This window comes from Hylobates moloch, unplaced genomic scaffold (genome assembly GCF_009828535.3).
Source record: "Hylobates moloch isolate HMO894 unplaced genomic scaffold, HMol_V3 SCAFFOLD_8, whole genome shotgun sequence".
In the NCBI taxonomy this organism is placed as follows: Eukaryota; Metazoa; Chordata; class Mammalia; order Primates; family Hylobatidae; genus Hylobates; species Hylobates moloch.
The window spans coordinates 93563402-93588951 of NW_026652283.1; the positions used below are offsets into that span (position 1 = coordinate 93563402).

Genomic DNA, 25550 nt, shown 5'->3' on the forward strand with positions numbered 1-25550 from the left:
TCAGGCATGAAGAGGAGGTTTATGAAGTTCTTAGTAATGGCTATCGAGGAGTGTAATATAAAAATAAACAACCATTGCAAACTGACAGAGCTGCATGGAAAAGTCTGAAATTTCATGATAGGACATATAAGTCCCTTCTTGTTAATAAATGTAGACAGAATTAAAGCTAATTCAAATATTACCATGTACATAGGAAAACACTTGGCTTTGAAACAAATAAATTAGTTTCTAATTATAAAACTTGGCATTTTTATAGACTTCTTTTCTCTGCTTGGAGTGAACTATTGAGGTAATTACAAACAAAATTATTTTCTTATCATGTAAGAACTGATGGCAAATTAATTTATAAATATTAAGCAGTTTTTTAGTCAAGCCAATAAAAAAGAGCACACTTTATTGTCCATCATGGTGAATAGAGTCCAGAAACAGCATAAAAGTTAGATTATGTTTGCCTTGTTAGAAACTTAACACATGGTATCTTCATATAATACATTTACTTCCTCAGGAGTCTAAAGGATTTAAATCAGGTGTATTCTGACTTGTGGTTTGGTCATTGTGAAATAAAGAAGAAATTGAAAGTAAGTCCTAGAGATCACTATGGGCAAAAATTTGATTCTACAGCTTGATTTATTGAAATGACTGTCTATAGAGTTATCAACAGAGGTGGACAATATGTTAAAACATCAGGTTTCTCCATCTCATGCACAGTAGGCCTAACAGGAATGATTTGTGCTTAGTCCTGTTTCTTCACAAAGTGGTTTCACTGAGACACTGGAGCAGTAAAGAGCTAAATGAAGTTTAACCCCAATTCCAAGCATTTAATGCTCACACCATTATAGTAATTGTTGCTATAAAATAAGCAGGATAAAAAATGCCCCATTTCTTGGTAAGCTCACACCATTGCCTTGGAATACTTCCTTGCACCCTAAAATATGTTTATATATTCATGTACACACACACACACACACACACACGTATAATATGAGCTTCTTAATTGCATTTTAAGAAATAGGTGATGGTGCATTACAATTTACACAAATAAAAGTCTTGGAAAGCATTGCATCTATAAGGTAAGATGATAACTTATTGTTCTGGAAAATGATAAAACTGCTTACAGTGGCAGCTGTGATTTATTGAAGCAATTCAAATACACTTGGAAAGTATATTAGGTTTGCCTCTGCCCACAAAGGGCGCATTTGAGCAGGGTAGGACACTCCAGTGATAAATTACGGACTACAACCAAGTGAAGGCAATTGGCACGTCAAATGCCTAAAGGCTCAAAATTCCAGCAAGAATGTATTTTCTATGATAATCCCTCACATACAGTGGCATCTAGGGCAGGCAAAGAAACAAATTAGCACCTGATTGTTTCATTCTGTGTTAGTGCTTCTTCTCCTTCTTCTCCTTCTTGTTTTTTAAGTAGCAAAGCCTCTCTTGTTTACATCAGTAAAGAGATTGGCACCTCCACGCTGCATTCAATATTACCTATGTATGTGTGCCATTACTACTCCAACTTGTGAAGATTTACAAATTAGTTTCAGAATGGAACTTGGGAGAGCCATGTGGCTGTATTTAACCAAATGAATAGAATTCAAAATTCCCATTTTTTTTCAAAGAATAAAAACATGACTCTAGTTGCATATGAGTAGCATTTAAAATCCAGAGAGTTAAATTTCCATGGAAGATCACTGAATGCATTAGTTATTGGATACTCCACATAAATAATAGAGGGGGTACTTAGAATAGTTTTCAGAATCAGTGCTCATTTCTTGTACAGGCTCTATGTGGTACCCAGAGCTACATTATTAATCAGTCATTGCTTTCTATGTGTCAAACACTAAATGCCCCTCACTTGCATTATTGTATTTAATCCTTGATGAACTAGTCCTCAGATCTTCTTTATTTTACATATGAGAACACTAAGGCACAGAGTAGTTACTTTAAGGTCACACAGATATAAATGGCAAAAATTTTAACTCAGGAAATCAAATTCCTTAGTTCTTATGCTTAACCATTCCATTATGTAGAATAAATTATTTATATGTAGTAATTATTGAGGCTAACCTATTTTAAAAGACTTATTTTTGTCTTTTCTATCTTTCTCATTTTATAACTCACTAGGAAGAAACTACTTACATTTCAATTTATTTTAAGAAGCATTGAAAGCACTCTGTCTTCATTTACATTTACATGTCACCTCTTCGTTTGGAATGGTGGAGTTTTGTTCCTTGGCAAGAAGATGTGTGCAAAATTGTATCCCAGCTATGCTCAACTGACAAGAAACTTGCTGGCTGATTTCAGTATACTGATGCTTCACTTATGCAATAAACTGAAGGACTCAGCGTGAAAAAGAGGCGATCCAGTTAACTACACATTACAGCATTTCCCTACTACCCCACTCCCTTGGTTTCTGTTCTTAGCTGAGCTTCTTTTTTTTTTTTTTTTTTTTTTTTTTTTGAGACAGAGTCTTGCTCTGTCGCCCAGGGTGGAGTGCAGTGGCGCGATCTCGGCTCACTGCAAGCTCCGCCTCCCGGGTTCATGCCATTCTCCTGCGTCAGCCTCTCCGAGTAGCTGGGACTACAGGCGCCCGCCACCACGCCCGGCTAATTTTTTGTATTTTTAGTAGAGACGGAGTTTCACCGTGGTCTCGATCTCCTGACCTCGTGATCCGCCCGCCTTGGCCTCCCAAAGTGCTGGGATTACAAGCGTGAGCCACTGCGCCCGGCCAGCTAAGCTTCTTAACTATCTCTCAGAATCAATCTCAGACATGTTTCTAACAAGCTTTGCTATCACTCTCTCAGCCCAAATTACCGTAGAAGAAAAAAGATGAGGGCAAGGCAATCCTGCTTAGAATTTGACATTTTGACAGATGTAAAACCTTGAAAAAGAAGGGTAGGCTGAGGATATTTAAGGTAACAACAAACAATAATATTATCAGTGTATATACTGTTTAGTAAGGTGTGAAAAATAAAATAATTTCTGCAAAAATTCCATATAAATTTAAGTTCAATTACTTAAAAGGATAATTTTGATTTAAAATAATTAACCTAAGTCGAATTTTCCTTGTCCTTTAGCAATAGTAGGTACATGAGAACATAATGTATTGCTTATGATTTTAGTTCTGATGTTGTAACTTCACATTTAATCAACAGAATGTAGAACATTAAATCGGATCCTGTGAAGTGAAAAGGTTTTAGAAATAATAAATGTTAAACTGCTTGCTACACTCAATAAGAATTTAAAATTCCTCTATATTCCTCTATGCATATGTATTTCTATGATATACAAATGACAGAACTATAAGTTTTTAGTAAAAGTGGTGTCCTTACATTTATCTCTCCAGAACCAGTTAGAAAAACAAAATGTATACATACATGCAAACAGAAAACTAAAACCCCCACAAAACATTATCTAGGGTTCCCTTTTTGCTCTGTATTCTGAGTCCTTAGTAATCTCTTTTGTGACCAAAGAAAACTATGCTTAAGAAGGTCACCTGAAGTATGGGATGCAGGTGTGTCACTTTCTGTGGTCAATCCCTGAATCTCCACTCACTGTCATAAATCAGTATCTCACCTCGGGGATGCATGGAAGAAAGCACATAAGAATCCAAATTTAACTCAGAAGCCCAGGAGCATACATCAGCCACTGAAGAGAAGAAAAGAAAATACTTGGAGGAAAAAAACCTCACAGAATCTTTTGCCACACACTTTATGTAGTTGACAACTTTTAAATGTTTTAGTGCAAGCTGTCAGCATTTAAAATCAAAGCCATGATAATAAAAGTAAACATTTCTAAAAATGCTACTATTTATCATGCAAAAGCATGCATATTATACTGTTATAATTCTTCTTGACGAAGTTATGTGTCTCTAAGAGATTTCTTAGAGGTTAAAATTAAATGTTATTTTTCATCCTTATATTTTTTAGGTTACCAAAAAAGTGAAAACTTTTGCCATAATCTTCTATGAGGCAGGAACAGACACTAATATTTAATTTCATTTTATAAAGCAGGTTATTCTTTCTAAATGTACTATTTTTTTCATTGTAGCCATCCTTAGCAATTCAATCCTCTCTGAAAATCATATTTCTTTTGTATGTTTGTTTGTTTGTTTGGAGATATGGGGATTTCCCTATGTTGCCCAGGCGGGTCTCAAACTCCTGGGCTCAAGTAATCCTCCCACCTTGGCCTCCCAAACTACTGGGATTACAGGCATGAGCTATCATGCCCGGCCTGAAAATCATATTTGAGTTACAAAGTAATCATCGCCAAATTTTACTGTTGATGAAGATTTTTCTGAATAGTTCTACAAATACTCAAAGGTGATGAAAACTTCGGAAATAATACAATTTAACACATGGTTTCTATACTGGTACTGTAGGATGGCCCTACCCAGACATCTAAACTGCCACTAAAGTCAGTTATGCCTTCAAAGTCAAGACCAATGCACCAGATTCACTTCTGTAATATCTATTCAATTTTACAGTAGCCGCTAAAGGATTTTCAGGGGTTTTGTTCCATTCTAGTGACTGTCCAAGCTCCATGCGGTTCCATGGGATTAGATAATAGCTCTTGTCCATAACATTGTAACTGCATGGTGACAAGCATGGCAGAGGGTCAGCCACTACTCAACTCCACACCTTGGTGAAGCACGTCAATGAGAGACAGTTGAATGTTAAACACATATCAAGACTTTTAAAATTTATCAAACGCACAAACTGCAGTTCCAGGCAGTCTTCACAGGACTTCAATTCAAAATATGACATTAACTCTAATGTGTCACCCTAAGGCCATGTAAAAATTCCACCTTCTATCAACAGCCCAGTTGTAAGGGAGATACCCAAGAGAGGCAGAAATGAGGCAGGTAAGAGAACTATTAATCAAAACCAATGGTGTTTTAACGCACCTGAAGAGTGCCATTTAATTAGATCAGAGACTTTTGAAGGATTTCCTCAACCCTAGCTGTGTAATTATATTTTTAAAAAGACACACAGAACTATTAAAATTAGACCTCTGTCTAGTGGTTCCCCATGTTTAACTGTCTGATAATATATTTATGTACCCCATTGTAGCCTCTGACTCAATTCTCCAGATGCTATTTTAAAAGTCTAAAATATTCTTCTAATACTCAGAAGACCTGGTGTGTCTGGGCATCAGAATCAGTAATGTTTAATGAAAGAAGGCATTGAGGGACAGCAGAGAAATGGCCGCTCCTCACCAGCATTGAATAATCTCAGAGTGTGATCGTGTCTTACAGTTTACTTGGCTCTAGTGTCTGAGTCTGGTTTTAAACTTCTAGCCATTAAAACATGGCTAAATCAGGGTTTTATAAAACCTCAATATATGCCTGTCTTCAAATTAAGAATAAATTGGAACCATCATCTTAGAACCGTCCTTTTTGAACCATTTTTACTAATACTTAGTGTTATTTTAGGAAAGTGTGTCATTTGCTTATTCAAGAAATATTGACTGCATGTCTGCTATGTGAGGTCTGTATTGACACAACTGGTATCAAATGGTTGTAAGCAGTCATGAATGTTTTCCTTTCCCAGCCCTTTAGCCTCTATGAATCCAATATTTATCAGAAATAAGTAGATAATTGTAATAAAAGAAAATATATGAGGACCTGAAAGTTTCATAATGAAGGGCCAATATACTAGTATCCTGAATAGTATCACACCTGCATATATAGGCAATGCTAGTTGTCAATTTTATTGGTTCTATGTAGAAAGCAAATAAGCAAAATTTGAGAAATAATATCAGCACTTCTCTGATATTAATCACAAATATCATTTTAACATGTTCAAGATATAGTCCATCCTGTTTACTAGCACAAAGGAGAGTATTTTTACAACAGAACATCTCTGTAATTTTAATTGAAAACATTTGAATAACAATTGACTCTTGACAAAATAAAATTTTAAGTGTAAGAATAATGATATATATTCCATATGCGTGTGTGTGTGTCTGAGATAGAGAGAGAGAGAGAGAGAGAGGAGAAAGAGAGTCTGTGTAGTTATTATAAAGTTTTTGATCTTGGTGTTGAGGGATCTGTGTTTGGAAAAAATTCTTTGTTATTTAAACATGTTGTAAAAATCCCAGCAGGTCTGAATGGACTCATGGATGGAGGCGTCAATGGTTTCAGTGTGGAATGACGCCAGGTCTGTGTCTTCAGATTTCATTGAATGTCTGCCGTCCTAGTAGGGGCTCAATAAACACTTGCTGAAATGAATAAATAACTGCCTGGCTACAAAGTTGGTGTTCTGGTTTTACTTAGAAATTAAACCTGTAGAAACAAAACTTATGACATAAGCTTTTTTGCTCACAGCTTTAAGATGACTGGTGGCTGAGGTGCTAATCCTTCTAGTCTCCATATACTGGGAATCCATCTTATCTCAGCTTCCACTTTTCACCATTGAATAATCAAGAATCTCACTGGAGCTTAATTCCACTCAGCTATTTTTCCCTCTGAGAATATTGAAATATGCCCTTTAAAACCAGAAGTTTTGTTTTGTTTTTGTTTGTTTTTTTAGCAACAGAGTAAAGCACAAACTTTGCTGACAGTGGCAACAGGTCACCTCCATAGACATTAAGGTACCAGGCAGAGGTGGTGCAGGAGGGCTGTTCCCAAATGAACAGGCCTGTCTTCATGTGTGGGGGGTTACTGTATAAAGAAGAAGCCCTTTTGAAGACACAGAGGTCTTATGAGTAGCTTTGTGTTAAAAGTAGCCAAAAAGTGCTAGCCAGATGTCAAATTTTTCATGTACCTTGCCTACATCTAAACTTTGCCTACCCACCCACCTTGTAGTTTTAGTCATCTCCAAATGCATCTCTAAATATAGAGAAAGCAAACATTTTCTGTATTAGACAGTGTTCCTGACAACCTAGATGCCTTTGAAAATGTGGAAGAAAATTTGCCCTCGATTTGAACTCAGTGGTATACTTGCCAACTTGTATTCCTTTGAACATAGAGAAGAAAATAAAACTCAGAAGAATTCTCAAAGTAGATTAGCTTTAGGCCAGTGGTTCTTAAATATTAATGGCATATTAATTGCTTGAGAATGCATTTTAGAAAAGCGGATCTGCCTGAGCATTAGAATCTGTTACAGTCAGGGAAAAAAAGTGCTTTTGAAAGAGACTGGAGAAATGCACTCTTCCCACAAAAACTGAGTAGTCTTTTGGGGAAGATGGTGCCCAGCCCTCAGAAGTTCAGGAAGATCCGTTTATTTGCATTTTTTAAATAAGCCATTCACCACCCTGCCAATCCTAATGTGGGTGGGACATCTCTCAAGAAACAATGATTTAGGCCGGGCGCGGTGGCTCACGCTTGTAATCCCAGCACTTTGGGAGGCCGAGGCGGGCAGATCACGAGGTCGGGAGATCGAGACCACGGTGAAACCCCGTCTCTACTAAAAATACAAAAAATTAGCCGGGCGTGGTGGCGGGCGCCTGTAGTCCCAGCTACTCGGAGAGGCTGAGGCAGGAGAATGGCGTGAACCCGGAAGGCGGAGCTTGCAGTGAGCCGAGATTGCGCCACTGCACTCCAGCCTGGGCGATAGAGCGAGACTCCGTCTCAAAAAAAAACAAAAAACAAAAACAAACAAACAAACAAAGAAACAATGATTTAGGAACCATGAAAATGCACTTTTTCCCATGGCAAATTTACATCACATTCACACATTTCGTTAGGAAAGTCTAATATCCACAATGCCATGATGGGCTGCTTAATTTCAAAATCTTTAAAGTTTCAGTTTGGTTTCACAATGCCTCCAAATTCTTCCATGTACATAATATAGTCCTGATCAATCAATGAAGTTCATCTTAAGTTCTTTTAAGAGCAGCAGACATCAAACTCCCAGCAGATTTTTTTTTTAACCTCCTCCTTCTACTTCTGTGCCTGTTATCTTCTCCAAATAAAGCCATCTGTGGTGATTTCAAAGAGGTTCTTCCTTCCCTGGAGAATCTCGCATCCCCCAAACTCAACTGAGGCTTCTGCTACAAATCTAGCAGAAAGAGCCAGATGGCAGTTGTCATTGTACAAGTGCTGGCTGTCACCACCAGGCAAATGGACAGAATTCAAGTATCCAGTCTTGAAGACAATGCCACAAACCCTGAGGGCCACCAGTGTGAGCAGAGACAGGAAGACAGCTCCCAGGGATCCTGAGAGCTGGCATTACTGATTCACATAATTTACAGTCAGATACTGTCGCCACAAACCAACAACCACAACAAGGGGGAAAAGGAAAGCTTTTGGATGCCTTCTTAGTGTTTTTACAGCCTCTGGAATAAACCCTGGCATGTCATTTTTAGGGTTTTAAGATCCATTTATAAATACACATGAAGATACAATGTGATGCTTAATATATGCCGTCTAGTTCCTGAAGGTATACTGCAATTCTTGCAATAACCGAGTGGCTCGACATGGGAAGAACACAGTATCACTGTTTCTATTTTGATTAATGCTAGCTGGTGGTAAAACAATCCAAAGTGTTAGTGTTTGTTGACCACATTATAAGAACACTTTGGCATAGCACACTGGTTTTCTACACTTAATATTTTTTCTTTAATTCTTCAGTTTAAAAAGAATGGGCAGATATTGGCAAATCAACGAGAGACGCTTCGGAAGAAATCAAATCTGCCAATGCTTTAATTATGAACTTTTAGCCTCCACAACTATGGGAAAATAAATTTCAGTTGTTTAAGTCATACACACACACACACACACACACACACACGGAAAAGGAAAGGAAAAAAATGAAAATAAAAAAATGAAAGGAAAAAAATGGCAGATACTAGTTCTTCTGTTTTTTCTACTTATGCTGAAGACTTCTTCCTGAATAAAATACAGTAAATATATCGGCAAACTCATAGATTCCTAAAGTTCCAAGCTGAACAGGTGGCTCAATTACCTGTTCAATTACCTGAAAAAAAAAAAAAGAGAAAGTCTACAACACACTAAACATTCTTCAATAGCTGATAAGCTCAGCAGTAAAATAATTTAGAAATGAACAATTGTATATGCATATTATGTCATTGCTCTGAGTAAGTAAAAGATACAGGAAAGAGGGATAAATTGTATTGGGAAAAGGTTGTGCTTTGGACCCAAATGATGTGGGTTTATTGGTTTCCTAGGCATAGTGAGCATTTAGGACTTAAAATCACATCTATTGATCTCCATATTGCTGAATGATGTCCCTGGATTTAGACCTCAGTTAGATTCTTCTATCTGTAAGTTCATATACCTATGTTTGTCTTGCCAATTTTTAATATATAGAGAAAACCACATTAAGCTCGTGGGGGTTTATTCAGAAGCGCACTCAATAAGTGTCATAAGTACCGCCAAATTAATACATTACTTTTCATAGAGGTCACTAAACACGTCATTGCCACCTGCCAGAGTTTAAAATGTATCTTATATGCAAATTTCAGAAACTGGAAATAAATGTAAAAATAAATGCTATCAGTCACTTAAAATCCACTTATCTGGACAATCACATTCATACATCCACCCACCACACACACACACACACACGCACGCACACACACACACACACACTTTTTAAAACCCAATTTCCCTTTCTCTACTTAAATATATAGAAAAGAACAGCTAAAGGCAGTAATGAGAAAATGACCATTCCATAGCTGAACTGGTTTCATTAATGAAAAAAATAGAGCAAGTGGTTTGTAGAGGGACTTATAGATAATGATTAAACTAATCAGGAGCTGAATTCTTGTCAAAAGCGTAGTTTCTGTGCATGGCAAACGGCAGGGCTGAAGGGCGCTGGGGAAGGAGGTAGGGAGCAAATATTTCCATGTTTTTTTTTTTTTTCTCGTCACATTCCTGTTGCTAAGGAAACCGTCTCCTTTGTGTAGCATATTCAGAGAGGCACTTGAGGTAGACTCCAACTCAAAGAGTGTGAGCTCCTTGAATTGTGTCATTTTTAACAATGGGAAATTAAAAAGACAAAAGCCCTTGACGGAAGGTGGAAAAATACTCTGAAAATTCTATGGCATTGTCCTTGTTTGGGGAGAGAAGCAGCAAAACCAAAGTTTATTGTGAAATATTTGTTGAATATGGAAGCTAAAGAAGATACATGAGAGATTTGAAAGCCTTAGTTCCCCCGCCCCCCAAGTAAATGCGTCTTTATTGATGAGGAAATCAGGAAAGCAAGGACTGCATAGAGAAATATTTCAAGTTGTAATTGCTGTTTCTCTACAAGGTACTGCTTTGTTCTAGGGCTCAAGGAGTGGTTCTCAGATGAATGAGGCAATGATCTAATCCTCCCTGGGCCACAAGGTCAGGAATGTTGTGATTAATTATTACTATTAAAATTGTGTTGCTATTATAAATAGAATTTTTAAATTTTCTATTTGTTTTCCACAAGTATGTAAAAACACAGTTGATTCCTGTATATTGTCCCTCTATTCTGCAACACTTAAATTAACTTATTAGTTCTACTAGTTGTTTTGTGGATTGCTTTGAATTTTTATGTAAAACACATGAAATCTGAAAATACAGTTTTACTTCTTTAAAAAATTGTCACAGAAATCAGAATCAAGTGTAAAATAATGAGTTTTGAATAAATATAATACCAAATAAATAATAAATTGCAATGCTCTATGAGCACAATACATGTTTGTATCTGTAACATACATATATACATAGGCTCAAAGGCAGAAAGAGTCAAAACTAAAAATTCATTGTTTCGTTAGCATAAAGTTTTGAGGTCTTTTTAAAAAGCCTTCTTTACTCTATATACTGCATTGTTTTCACAATTTATAAAATGTTCTATATAAAAAAGAAAACGTAACAAACGTAACAAAAACCACCACTTGGATTATCTTCTCTTTCTCCTCATTCTCGCTACAATTTTCAGCTAGGTTGGAGCTTTTTTCTCGGATTTATTTTTTTGTCATTGGATTGTTCTCTTTGACTCATCTCAATTCCACAGGCCCAGGTCAGCAAAAGCTGAGCCTTTTCTAGCAGGTAGAGCTAATAGGTCTTAACTTGGGAAAATTGAATTATTCATCAAGATTCATTGAAGGGGTGTGGGTGTGGTGGCTCACTCCTGTAACCCCAACATTCTGGCAGACCAAGGCCGAAGGATCAATTGAACTCAGGAGTTTGAGACCAGCCTGGGCCACATAACAAGACCGTATCTTCACAATTTTTTTTTTTTTAATTAGCCAGATGTGGTGGCGGGTGCTTGTAATCCCAGCTACTCAGGCTAAGGTAGGAGGCTTATTTGAGCCTGGCAGTTCAAGGCTGCAGTTCTCATGCCACTGCACTGTAGCCTGGGTGACAGAGAAAGACCCTGTCTCAAAAAAAAAAAAAAAAAAATTCACTAAAAGGCACTTCAAACCCTCTGAACTCTGTATCATAATAGCATACCACTGGCTGCTTAACACTGCCCATGCATAAATGAGTAATGAAAGTGATATTTGTTTATAAGTTGTTTTCCTTAGGAAACAAAAATTAATGCAAACCTACTTGGAGCTAGCTTGACAGATTTTACTGCATATTCCTACAATACTCAAAATGAGTGTTCCACTGCAATATCCTGCATTCTGCAAGGTGTGCTTTTGGTTTTAATCTGGACCTTCTTTCTGCCATTTATTTTTTATTCTTAGAACAAATATGACACATTGTGGCTTAAAGTGGGTGCAATTGTGCGGGACCTATTACAACAACAACAATGACAAAACAATCCCCAAAGCAGTAAGAGCATCTGGGAGAATTACAAGTCTCTGGGTACCTTCAAAAAACAGTGTGGGAATCATGATGTCGGCTGACATCTTCCCCATGATTAAGCATCTTCCTCATGATTAGGGATTGGTGGGAGTCACTGAAGAGCCATCAGAATTATCACTGCCACCAGGAAGGATTGGCTGACAACTGTGAATGGCACCTAAATGAAAGCATGGGGAAGGTCTGTGGTGGTTTCGTGGCTTTGGACAGGAGCGTAAATGTGAAGGCTACTGCACATTGGTAACATACTCTCCTAAAGAACGGATGTGCAAATATGCCTCAGCCATGGAATCATACTATAACAACTGAACCAACTAGTGAACCCACTTATAAGACTGTCACTCGCATAAGCTCTAAACAGAGTGCCTAAGTTACAGTGTTTCTTTTAGAATTATACTAATTCGATGAGTTACAGTCAGTATTGTAGCCTTCCTAGGTCACAGTGATTGTTGCTGTGGAACCATTACATTTATGTGCCACTCATCTGGAGAGAAGGGCTCTGGTATTTCAGAGCTGGAGGGGGTGATTAAAACTGTGATCTTATGCTGATGGTCTGGGAAATAGACAAACTAGGATGTAATGAGTAAAATGAGCCCATGCTGATTGGTTTTGCTGAATTTGCATTTGTGTCCCTGTAGTAAGCAGTCATGTCTAAAGACAGTAGAATGAAGAAAGAGTTTTAAAAAGCAGCGTCTTTCGGGGGTACTTACTTCTGAGATAGTGTCTTATAAATTCAGCAATTTGCAAACTGCTTCCTATTCAAAGTTGGAATACCCCTAAAGTTTTTAAGCAAATGTGTAGTTCTTGCAAATGAAAAATTTAAACACCATCCAAAAGCCTTGCAGTTTTCCCGTGGGTACCAATGCATCTCCAAATTTGGAAAGCAAGATAAAAATAACACTACTCAAGATGCTCTTCACTCTTTTATCACAACTAATTGCTACGTGAAGTCACAAATCCTGAGGGCCAAATTTACGTTGGCTCTAGGGGTACTACGGTGAACAAGAAATAGCATGGTACTCTTTGTGGTCTTTTACTAGAAAAGGAGAAAATCCCAGAAATTCTTCTTCATTATTTGGCTGTTAGATTGAGACTGTCTCTGGAATAATGAAGTGTCCTATCTCATAATGGAGAGACATGTGCAGAATAGAAAGAAAAAGAACTGATAAAGAGAAAAATGCAGACAACTAAAACATAACATGAGCAGCATCCTGAGTTTGAAGTGCAAATTTTATTTAATATAAAAAGAAAAAAAGAGTATAAAGAGAGTTGCAGAGAACTTGTGTGGAGTCAAGAGTTAAAGATAGAAAATACAATGAGAAAACTGACTTAGGGTTGGGAAGGTGGTGGAGACAATGAAAAAGTTTTGTTTGTTTATTTGTTTTAAATGTGCTTCAGAAGAAAAGTGGGACTGAAAAACAGGGTAGTTCATAGATCTAGGTGACAACTGAGAACAGAAATTGCTCACAAAAAATTAACAAGAAACAAAAGGAGGAGAAAAGTAAAAGGGAGGGTCAAGATTTCATTCAGTTAAATAATCAGGTAAATCACATTCTTGGAAAAAGTAGTTTGAAATTTTTAGGGTTATTTTGTTTTTTATTTAGTTTCTGTCCTAGAAAAACTGCAAAGAAATGCTAGAGCTTTCAATAACATATATGTGTATGCTTTACTTGCCACCTTTCTTTTCTTACCATCTTTAATCCCAATCTCCTTTTTCTTTCTGTTTTTTTCAAACGACTGCTTTCTATTTTCTTTTGTATAGTAAAGAAAACAGATAATGCTATAATTTGTCTTACTTTCCATCTCTACAGAAAAGCAGAAATTCTAATAATACCAGTAGTGCTTAACTGCATAACAAATGTAAATTTAAACACCAAAAATCACATAAAATACAAAGCGCTAAAGCAATTACTGCAAATATGCTGAACAAATTCCTTTTACTATAACCTCCTAGGCGACAGAGAGAACCTGGCCATCTATACCATTTTTGGGAATGTGTAAGATTTTTAGGTCTAAAAATAGCATGATTCTTATTATTTCTCTTAATAATGTTAATTTTTCTCCTAATCCCAGTGTTATACTTCTCATTCTCATTTTTGTAAATGGAATAATTAGACCGATTAATGAAAGAAACACATGAACATTTCCATAGAAACCTTTTTCAAACTAATATTTTCAGAACAGCATGTTCCACAAGGATTTATCCATGTGACTCCCCCCACTGATGTTAACAGACATCAGACAATTAAATCCTTGTGTCACTCTTTAATAACTCACCCCTCTGCTTTTGGAAATATAATAATGCAGACACCCAAAGTATAAATCATGTCCTTAGAGCTGTCAAGTGTAACAACTTTTGCATTGCTTCTCTTAGTGTTATTAGTTATACATATTTTCTCAAATAAAAATTACAAAGAATAATGGACTCTAAATATTAAAATTTATGTAAATTATTAGGAAAATACATCTTTTTAAAGAATCATCAACTCTTAGAGAAGGCAAATTAAGGTATAAAGACAAAAATCCTACTGTTTATAAATTAATGTATCTTATTGGTCATACCAGTATTCCACATTCTTTCTTTAGCTCTGATGCTCCTTCTCCCCATCTCCAGCCAATCCCAAGGACCAAAAAAATCAAGGTGAAGAATAGCAGAAGCACAAAGAATGAGAAAAGCGAGATTTGGAAAAAAAAAAAAAAAAAACCTTCTCAATTACATTGACAATTACATTAATCAGTCAAGCTAAAAATATTGAATTCACTGTCAACGCTTACTCAACTGCTTTGGTTAAATAAATTTGTAGATTCCATTAAGGTACATTTTGCCCCATCCCAAATGTGTTTCAGAACAACATTAAAGAGGCAATAACCTTATTTCTTACTTGGAGCTGTTAATACTAACAGCTCGCTATTATGTCAGAAACATTACTTCTAAAAGAAGGAATGAAGAAACTAAACACATTGCTATTTACTGAATTTCTATGAAGAACTATCAGAAAAGAAATCGTGGCTTTGGTCTTTTTTCAAATATACATGTTCCACAGATAATCATATCTTCCTGCCAGCCATGCCACTAAGTGTCCATTCCACTATTATTCATTCAAGAGTAAACTAAAATGATTGAAGGAAAGAGCTGCCAGCAGCAAAGGGTGATAGGGATACATTTTCACAGTCTGGTTATTTTCTGCCATCTGAACAATTGAAATGAGCTTTGATGGAAGTATTATTATTTTAAATTTGTTGAAATTCCCAGATCACTAGGCATACCAAAATTGAAACATACTATACCTTTGAAAGTGTCCCAAAAAGTCTGAGACATATTCCTTGGGTATTTGAACTTTGAAACACAAAATGTGTATATTCATATGTTGACATGAATTGATTTGTTAGGCTGTCATTCTATTTGATTTCATAATACTTAACCACAGTTTTGCTCTTATTTATATTTGAATTAGATGGTTGAGAGATTTGTGTTTTAGCCTTTTAAATATTCACACAACAACTTTACCTGAAGCACCATATTTTCCACAAGGGAAAAATAAACCACCAAGAGATCTGGCTAAAATGAATATTCTCTCTCTCTCTCTTTCTCACACACACACACACACACACACACACACACACACACACACACATTCACTTCCTGCCATACCACAGTGAAAATAGGTACACATGTTATTCATGCATTTATGAGTGTCTGCTATGTCATGGAATCACATTATATTCATATGCTTTCTTAAAATTGGGATTTGTAAACATTAGCATATTAATTCTAAATACTAGCTGTAATTCACAAGATTAGATACGTTGACTATGAAATATTAGAATTGTGCCTTACACAAATAATGTGAAATAAAATAATGAATTTGGGTAGGTCCCCTCCCTTTGCAACAACTTGTATATGAGCTGGCCATGAATAAAAATGTACTATTTATTGCATTACTCTCAAAACAGTAGAACAGTAGCACCAGCATCACCTGGGAGTTTGCTAAAAACGTAGAATCTCAAGACACTCCAGAACTTCTGCATTGAAATGCATTTTAACAAGATCTGGGTTTCCATGCACATTAAAGTTCTAGGAGCCTGGTTATAGTAACCTTCTTATCTCCCATGAGAGGGCTTGGGGATAGCATTTGCAAGATGTTTTTATGAATCTTCAGAGGCTTAGAGTTGATTTGTGTACAGAAGAGCTAGAGGGAATTGAATAACTATAACTAAAGAGTTGAAAGGCATTTTGAATTTTTGTTCCAGAGGGAAACAAAAACTGGCCTATTTTAAAGTTTGTATTTCTGACAGGCTGATCCCCTCCAACTTCACAATTCTTCACCAAAGAACTCTTTAAACACACATGGTTTCCTCAGATGTAGAATACAGGATTGATTCAATGGCATCTAGATCCAAAAGGTCAGAGTGCTGTCTGCAGATTCCTGATTGATACTGTTATCACAGTATCAGTCAGCAAAATAAAACAAACAGGATATACATTCCCTGACCTGGTTTCCTCTTCCCTCACCATTCTTTCCTATGTCTTTTATTTGCATGTATTTTTAGTTCATTGCAACCTGATTAATCTGCATCCATCATTAGCTTCCCCAATTAGCTGAACAAACAAGAGGCCTGTTGTAAAGGCTCGTTTCCACCTTCTCTATCTGGGAAGAAAAAGATCATACTCTGACAGTTGGAGAATCTCCAATTCTTTTCTTATGAGTGGGGATGGGTAATAACATATTTCCAAATTATTGAGATACTGTTTTCTCTTGTTTGTGTGCTCGCTTTACAACTTGCAGGTATTAGATGGTTTTGAGTTCACACAGGCAGAGTAGACTCTGACAAGTCAGACTTTGTCAGACTGTCTGAATAAGCTTGCTGAGTTTCTGAAATCTGTATCTGTTATTAATTCTGCAGGTGCTAAAGTAGCAGAAGACCCTCTCTGGCTCTGACAAGAGAGACTGCATTGGGCCGGAGACTGGCCTTCTAGCCTCACTTTCCTCATTTAGCAAAATGAAGTATTTAAACTCCATTTATATTCATAGTACTCATATCTCATTCTGGCTGTTGAGCAGACTGTAAGGGAAAGTCCAAAGTGAGGTTTATCTTAAATGTAAGTGGAAAGAGTGAGTAAAGACATTCCAAAAAATTCCAAAGACTTCCACTATTGTCTTCCGTGAGAAATTCCACCTATACTACTGCAAGGCAGATTGGAGTATCACTTACTTACTCACGCAGAACAAAGGTACATTAAATCACCATAAGAAAGCCCCATAAAAGCTGCATGGGTTTTGCAATACTATGCATTTTTAGGATTTCTTTTTCATGGCCTCCTTCTGAACTGTAATTTCAAAAGTAAAACATTTTAATGGAAAATGCTCTATGAAACTGCTTTTTACCCAAAATGAATCATTCAGCAGATAGTTGGGAGTGGGGCGGGTAAAAGAGAAAAGGGATTTTATAAAGCAGAGGTGAGACACATCTCTACAGTTTCAGAATCCATACCAAATGATTTGCTGCAGTTATAATTTAATTTAACTTAAGGTTCCCTCACTCTCTTTTTTACCTTCTTTACTCTGCTGTGTAGCTGTCTTGATTTCATATTGTTCTATCTTCATGGCATTCAAGAATATAGACTCTCCTGTTCTATTAGGAAGGCAGATTGTTGAGCTGTCCTTTGTAAACGATCATCTTCATCACTCTTCTACCTAAACCTAAAGTAGTATTACTGGCTTTAAGCAACAGGGCTGAAAGCCTGGCAAGTGAGAGATGCGGGCAGAAGCTTATAGGAACAGCTCACCCAAAGCCCAATCACTGTTCACAAGACTTTTTACCTTCCAGACTATTTTTATGAAATGTTAACTTTTTTTTAGGTGACAAAACATTTCTTACTCAATTGCAAAAGGAACTAAAAGATCGCATGGTCTGAAAAACTAAGTCCCTCCTTTGTCTTTGCATGTCAGGGACATTGGAGGCAACTTTTGCCTTGAAATTCATTCCAAGGCTGTAGAAAGTCTTATGGTGGGGTTGTGAATATCCACCTCTCAGCAACTGATGGAACTGTAAACATAAAAACAGAAAAAATATGGAAGACCTGAACAACCAAATAAACCAACCTGATTTGGCTGATATATATAGAATATTCCACCCAACAACCACAGAATACCCAGTGTTTTCAAGTGCTTATGGGACATTCACCTAAATAGGCTATTTCCTGGGTCATAAAACCTCCTCAAAAATTTTATAAGAACTGAAATTACACAGAATATGTTATTTAACTATCATAGAATCAATCAAGAATCAATAACAGGAAGACAAAAGGAAAATCTCTAAACACTGGGGCATTAAGCAACACACCTCTAAATAATCCACGGGTCAAAGATAAGATCTCAAAGAAAATTTAAAAATATATACAAATGAATGAAAATGAAAATACAGCATATCAAAATCTGTGGGACACAGCTAAAGCAAGACTGAAAGGGAAATTTATAGCATTAAATATTTACATTAAAAAAGAGAAAAAATCTCAAATCAAAAATCTAACTTCTTATCTCAAGAAACCACCACCAAAAAAAAAGCAAAATAAACCTAAAATTAACAGAAGGAAGAAAATAATAAAATAATAAAGATAAGTCAGTAATCAATGAAATTGAAGCTAAAACAATATAGAAAAAGCAATGAAACAGAGCTAGTTCTTGGAAAAGATCAATAAAATTGATAAATCTAGCAAGGCTGACAAAAATAAAAAGAGAGAAGTTAAAAATCATCTATATCAGGAATGAAACAGGATATCACAACATATCCTGAAGCTATAAAAAGATAGTAAAGAAATAAAACTATCAATTTTATACTCTTAAATTCAGCAACTTAGAAGAAATGGGCCAAGACCTTAATGATAACAAACTATCCAAACTAAGCAAAGATTAAATATATAATCTGAATACTATAATCATAAAAAATTAACTCATAATTTAAAATCTCCAGAAATTATCTTAAAATACAAAGTTAAAAAAATGTTTCTGAAAATCTCCAGGGTCAAATGGATTTATTGGAGAATTCTAACAAACAAAGAAGATTTAGTAACAATTTTATACCATCTCTTTCCAAAAATAGAAAGGGAAGGAACACTTTCCCATTCATTTTATGAGGCTAGTGTTACTCTGACACTAAACCAAAATTCTTCCCCAATTCCCATTTAAGAACACACATAGGACTTTATAAGTTCCTTTTTTGTTGTTTATTTGTTTTTGTTTTTTTTGTTGTTGTTGTTGTTTTTTGTTTGTTTGTTTTTTTGCTTTTAGGAATGACCAAGATTTTGGAGAGCCGAGAATGAAGCTAAGTATATTTCTTTTTAAGTCGAACTTCAAAGGAAATTTGGAGTTGGAAACCATCTAAGAGGAACTCTTTTTTGTTTTCTTTTCCTTTCTAATGTGTGATTTGAATGTAAATGTCTCAGCTGCTCTCTGCCATTTGTTGTTATTGACCATCTCTACAAAGTGATATGGAACCCCAAGCTCAGTAGGGAGGCAGAAGACCAAGGCTCTTATATTTTCTGCTTTTAGGTCAACCTGTGTACTCGAACAATTAACTAAATATCACCTGCCTCTATAACATGGGCATGCTGGTTTATTTCTCACATGCCAGTTTTTATGCGATCATCCATGATAGCATATAAAGGCAAAACTAGTAACTGTGTTTAAGTTGTTCCAATAAAATGCTTAACACATGGGCTTAAAACCAGTCGTGTCTGGGTGCTTTTCCCTACACAGTTAACCTTGAGACCCAGGATAATTTATTTCACCTCCCTGAACAATAGTTTCACCTATCTGTAAAGAAGGAACACTATATTTCCCTTGCGAACTTGTGGTAGTGATTAAACTAGCCCACTAAAGATCCCGAATCAATGGGAGATATGATAATTGCTAATATTTTTGTGGCCTTAAATTTGTTTCTCAACAAGAACAAAACCATAGCAACACAGGTACTAACTTAAAAAATGGCATGAGAGCTAACTACTAAAATAAACTTAAAAAATTAAGGAATGAAATGTTTGTTCATCAGCACTTTATTTCAATATCTGAACGCTGAGAAACTCTGTTTCCAGTTAAGATATTCTCACTTCCAAGACTTCCAAAGATAGAATGATTTTAAAACCATAGTCTTTTTATAAACAAGCCATAACCTGATAACTGCTTTTCTTTCCTCTTTCTTTCCTTCCTTCCTTCCTTCCCTCCCTCCCTCCCTCTCTCTTTCTTCTTTCTCTCTCTCCTTTCTCCCTTTCTTTCTCTCTTTCTTTCTTTCTTCTTCCTTTTCTTTCTTTCTCTCTCTCCTTTCTCTCTCTCTCTTTCTTTTCCTTCCTTCCTTCCTTCCTTCCTTCCTTCCTTCCTTCCTTCCTTCCTCCCTCCCTCCCTCTTTCTTTCTTCTTTCTTTCTTTCTCTCTTTTTTCTTTCCTCTTTCTTTCTTTTTCTTTTTTGATAGGGCCTTGCTCTGTCACCTAGGCTGGAGTGCAATGGCATGATCATGGCTCACTGCAGTTTCAACCTCCCAGGCTCAAGCAATCCTCTCACCTCAGGACTTAAAACTCTACACAATGAATTTTTATAAAGTAAACTGGACACTATACTATTGATGAAATAGGACATCTGAGTTCCCCTGAGGCAGAGTAGGGAGACATAAGTTCTTTATCCTGGTGATTTTGTACTCCTCCAAGTTGCTGGGACTACTGACAAGTACCACCATGCCTGGCTAATGAGGCAGTGCACCTATCCTGATAACTGCTCTTCCACACAGACTTGGGCTATCAATAATTCCTTCAGAAAGAAAACCATCCCCCCACTATTGGAGGTACCTGATAATGCCAGATGGGCAATAAACAAATTCTTCTGTTGGAGATATTTGTAAATTGAAGGTTTTTATTTTTCTCACAAATGTAGCTACAAATTCCAAATATCGTTTTGCAACTCCACCATTTGATTTCTCTAAACTTTCTCAACATTAGTGTTCTTTTTCTTTTTTTTTTTTTTTAGATGGAGTCTTGCTCTGTTGCCCAGGCTGGATTTGGAATGCAGTGGTGCAATCTCGACTCACTGCCACCTCCGCCTCCCAGGTTCAAGTGATTCTCCTGCCTCAGCCTCTCCATGTAGCTGGGATTACAGGCACCCGCCACCATGCCCAGCTAAATTTTATTATTTTTTAGTAGAGATGGGGTTTCACCATGTTGGTCAGGCTGGTCTCGAGTTTCTGACCTCAGGTGATCCACCCGTCTCTACCTCCCAAAGTGCTGGGATTATAGGTGTGAGCCACCACACCTGGCCCCAACATTAGTGTTCTTTATTTATAATCACCACCAACATAGGCTTCCTCTTCCACATGTTTAGGACCTTTTACCATGTGCTGATCAGATGAAGAGTACAAAATCACCAGGATAAAGAACTTCCATCTCCCTACTGTGCCACAGGGGAACTCAGGTGTCCTATTTAATCAACAGTATAGTGTCCAGTTCACTTTACAAAAATTCACTGTGTAGAGTTTTAAGTCTTAGGAAAGATGTAGTAACTGACAGAGATTTCAATTCTGGCAAGAATGTAGGAGAAGGAAGAGAGGCTTTGTACTGCAATTAAATAAAGATTAAGAACAGTGCCAAGAAGCAAATTCAGATTAAAATCTCATTTGGCTTTAACTGACATAATTCTGTTCTCACTCTAATTTTAACCACGTGATAGCAGAGGATGTTATGACACAATCTGGTGTCATTATTAGATGAAGATGGAAGAGGGTCAGATCCCAAGACGCACAGCTGCAGGAGGCAGGAGGAAGAACAAGTTAAAACATGACTGTGGGAGGGTGACATGCTGATAGTAGCCCATAGTTTGACTTAAAGATGGAGAAGTCTTATCTTCTAGTTCCTCCAGAAAATATAACTTATACAGTTATCTGAAGAGGCTCTTTCCTCTATGAGATAGTCCATCCACACAGAGTTGCTCTCACAAATGACTGCCATGTCCATTTGGAAAGTTTCCGTTAGTCTCCCTAGGCTCTACAAAAGGCCTCCCAGCTGTAGGACCCAGAGCCTCTGTGCACTCTCAAAGAGCCACTGTGTGGGCTGGTTACTTGGATTTTATTAGCAGAAGTGATTCTCTGTAAGGTTAGGGAACACCATCTGCTTTCCCAAATACTAGGTACATTCATCACTGTGGTGGAAACTGTGTTGGGATTTTAGGCCAGGTATCCAGTGTGATGGTCACAAAAACCAAGAGCCCAAAGGTCTCAGTCTGCATGTGTATACTAATGCCATCATTTCTGGGGACAATACTGTTTATGACCATTTCACTTTTCTCACCTCCTCACCCTGTACAGGCCACATTAACTGGACTCACTTCCTTGACACCCTAGGCACTGCCTTGCTTCTATATTGAGCTTGATGCTGCTCTAGAGTGCACCCTTCTCATTACAGTGTCATTATCTCGCCTTGGGGATGTCATTTTTGTGGTGATATGGGAGAATGTGACAAACCAAAGCTACCAGGTTGCCATGGAATGTAGTTGGAGCCAGTTAGGTCTCTAACTGAATGGGGGAGGGTGTTTCCACATCCCTAAAATCTCCCATTGTGTTTTATTAAAGAGTAAAAAATGTCTCATCTATTGTCTCTTGCTTTGACATCCGCTAATGAAGTTAGTGAAGAGGAGAAAAAGCAATGTAGAAGTCAGTGGGGGAGGCCTAAACTTTTTTGAAAAATTTTTTGAAATCTAATTCTGTTGCCCAGTTATCATATTCATCTAACTTTCTCATCCCCTCATACAGATCTAGAGTTTATGGGTTTAGTGGATTGCAGCATGTTTTGTAACTGCGTTTCTTTGTATGATGACACTCTACCACGAGACTGAAATAATCTCTTTTAAAATTGCCACACAATGGCACCAAACCTAATAAAAATCATTATAATTAGATATCTGCATCTTTCTTCTTCTAAAGGCATTAGTAACCAAGAAGAAAACTTCCACACAGCCTCTAAACCAAGATCCTCAAGATTGTAAATTAACCCTTTAATTAACGTTAGCATAAAATAAGACCGTCCAGAATGCAAGCAACACATTTCTACAGCATGTATCTAAACTGATAGCACAGTTACCACCAAAATGATAAAGATAATAACATTTTCCACAAATCAGAGAAAATATTGCCAAGTGATTTTCTTAAAATAAATAGTTATTTGAAACCCTTTAGTGTTCTCAAAACACTGTAAAAGTCTAAAGTCAATTCAGAGGTCAAATATATTCTTCCCCAAACTAATACAGTGCTGAAACAAGACAAAATCTGGCTGGAAGATATAGGTTTCTCTAATTCTTCTCCCGCAGACTTTAAATAGGCCATGAGATAAACCAAAGAACATGTAGCCATCCACAATACGGGGGAATTTAATTCTTTCTCCAATCTGACAGGACGCTGGCAGTGTCAGCATTAGTATTCTTAGGATGTCTGTGATTGGTGCTAATCCTTGGCTAGAACTGCACTTTTCTCATAGCTTATAAAAATGGTACATATTGTGTATATATTACACACATGTATCTGGATACATTCCATATGCATAACATAGATTCATTGCAGAAATCAGATCACGGAGCAGGCATCTATGAGCAGCAGCAAGGAGCACGTGCTCTTTACATGACCTACTTACAGAAGGCAGAGTCTCCTCGTCAGGCGGTCTTCAGCATGACAATTAGCAGTTTTTCCCGCGGTTTGGTCAGCAGGAATGACAGGAACCTCTCCCTAGCACAAGTCACTCAGCCCTGTCGGGTTCGTGCTGCTCTTTGGATAACGGCATTCCATTAGGAGTGTGACACAGTAGGGAAAGAGACCGGTTCACTGTGAGACCTGCTACTCACTCTCGTACAGTGTATCGGCCCCCCTTCCCACTGCACAGTGGCTGCCGGGCTCTGGGCAGGAGGCATGTGGCCATCGTGAAAGTGAACCATGGAGTCAGAGTTCCACCGAGACACGCTGCATTGTCAGTAGCCTTCTTCTAAAGGCAGTATCTTTTAGCACGATATTGAAACTACCTAATTTGGTTCCCTAGCCTTAAGAACAGAGGAAGCACTCTTCAAATTGAAAAGAAAAAAAATTAAAAGAAGGTATGAACTAGAAAGGTACGGACATGGTTGACTTTCTGCTTTAACAGAAGAAGGATCAAAAAATAATTTATGGAGACTGTTTAGCATGCATGCCAGGGATGCTAGTCTGACATATGCTTCACCTTCTTGTACCTACTACTTTTCCACACAGAGTCAATCAAATGCTTTGTCATCTTCTCTGGGTAGAGGAAATGTGCTGGTTTAAATTGCCAAGCTTGGACACTCATCCAAAGAGCACAAGATTCACCAGCAAAAATAACTGGGTTGAGAAGCAAATGGGAAACAGATTCCAAGTACCTGCTTGCTGTGCTGCCTGTGGCATCTGCTGACTCCTCTGAGCATTGTACTGAACCGGGGCCATGGGCCGGTACTGTTGCGTGGTTGAGGTAGGGTACTGACCAGATGGATAATAATATACAGGCATCTGTGGAAGAAAGGAGGAAGAAAGCAGATAATGAGAATGCAGATAATGTAAATTTTTAAACTTAAAATATGTTTTCATCTTATAATTGTGGTAGGTTGTGAAGATGGCCACCGCAAACTTCTCCCATGCCTATGTGTATGTGCATGCTACTTCTCCCGTAAAGAGGCAGAATCCATTTGCCAAACTTAAATCTGAGCTGGTTCTGTGACTTTCTTTTACCAATGCCATGAGGCAGAAATGATGTCGGAGTCTTTCAAGCCTGATCCTAAAGAAGCCTTGCAGCTTCCACGTCTGTAGGCAGGGAACCCAGCCAAGAGATAAAGAAGTCCAGACTATTCTGCTGCAGAAAAAGGCCATGTGGGGAACACAGGTACCCCCAATTGACTGGTTACCTTCCAGTTCCAGGCATGTAAGCATAGCCCTAGTCAAGCCACCCCAGCCATATGGAGCAGAGATGAGCCATCTGTGATAAATCCTGCTCAATTGCTGACCTAGTCGTGATCATACAATGGTTGTTTTAAAACAAGACTTTTGTGTTTTTTAGATGAAACAGGAGAGAGTGAAACAGTTATCATCAACAATGAAAACCTACATTTTAAATATTATATCTAACTTGAATTGCTTTTCTGATGGAAACAGGGGTGAAACATGAAAACTGCTGATCTGTAGCCTAAAAGGCGCAGAGAATGCAATTATGAAATACGGTAGTCTATCAAAGCACATTGCAGAATGATTGGTACACACCACTATTCAAAAAAGTATGTTCAATCTAAAAGGGGAAATATGATAAAAATGTTGTCTATGCTACCTTCTTAACTTTCTTATGACTGAGAATGAATAAAATTATTCTATTTGATTATGATCCAAATCAAATGTTTCGTGATCTGCTAGACTTCTTTGCCTGCCTCAGTTCATTTATTTTAAGGTCACTTTCTTACTAATCTTAGTTAATTATTTTCTATCTCTGGGCTTCTGAGTTGTCGCCTATCATATTCTCTAAAATGACAACTGAAGTACCCTAGTAGACTGCCTAAAAACATTATACACATGGAATAAAATTACAAGTCAATTATTTGAGAACTGTGATTTTCATGGTTATTTTGTTTTCTGATTTGCTCAAGTCAAATAGGAAACACTTTTCTATTTCAATATTGCTGTTGAAACATATTTTACTGCCTGAGGATAAAGTGGGAACAAAATATAACTTAATCTGTGTGAACCTGTAGCTCTGCAATTTCATGAAATCATGATGAATTATAACTGT

At 37.1% G+C, this 25550-nt stretch overlaps 1 protein-coding gene across 36 annotated transcripts in view; it reads right to left on the reverse strand.

The window, feature by feature from the left end:
• Positions 1–25550, reverse strand: part of ARPP21 (cAMP regulated phosphoprotein 21) — a 160473-nt gene that overhangs the window by 30828 nt on the left and 104095 nt on the right. For all 36 annotated transcript variants that reach the window (XM_058443060.1, XM_058443056.1, XM_058443053.1 and 33 more), the window contains one exon: positions 24160–24286. In XM_058443060.1, the coding sequence (XP_058299043.1) occupies positions 24160–24286 (127 nt within the window). The remainder of the gene's footprint in view (positions 1–24159; positions 24287–25550) is intronic.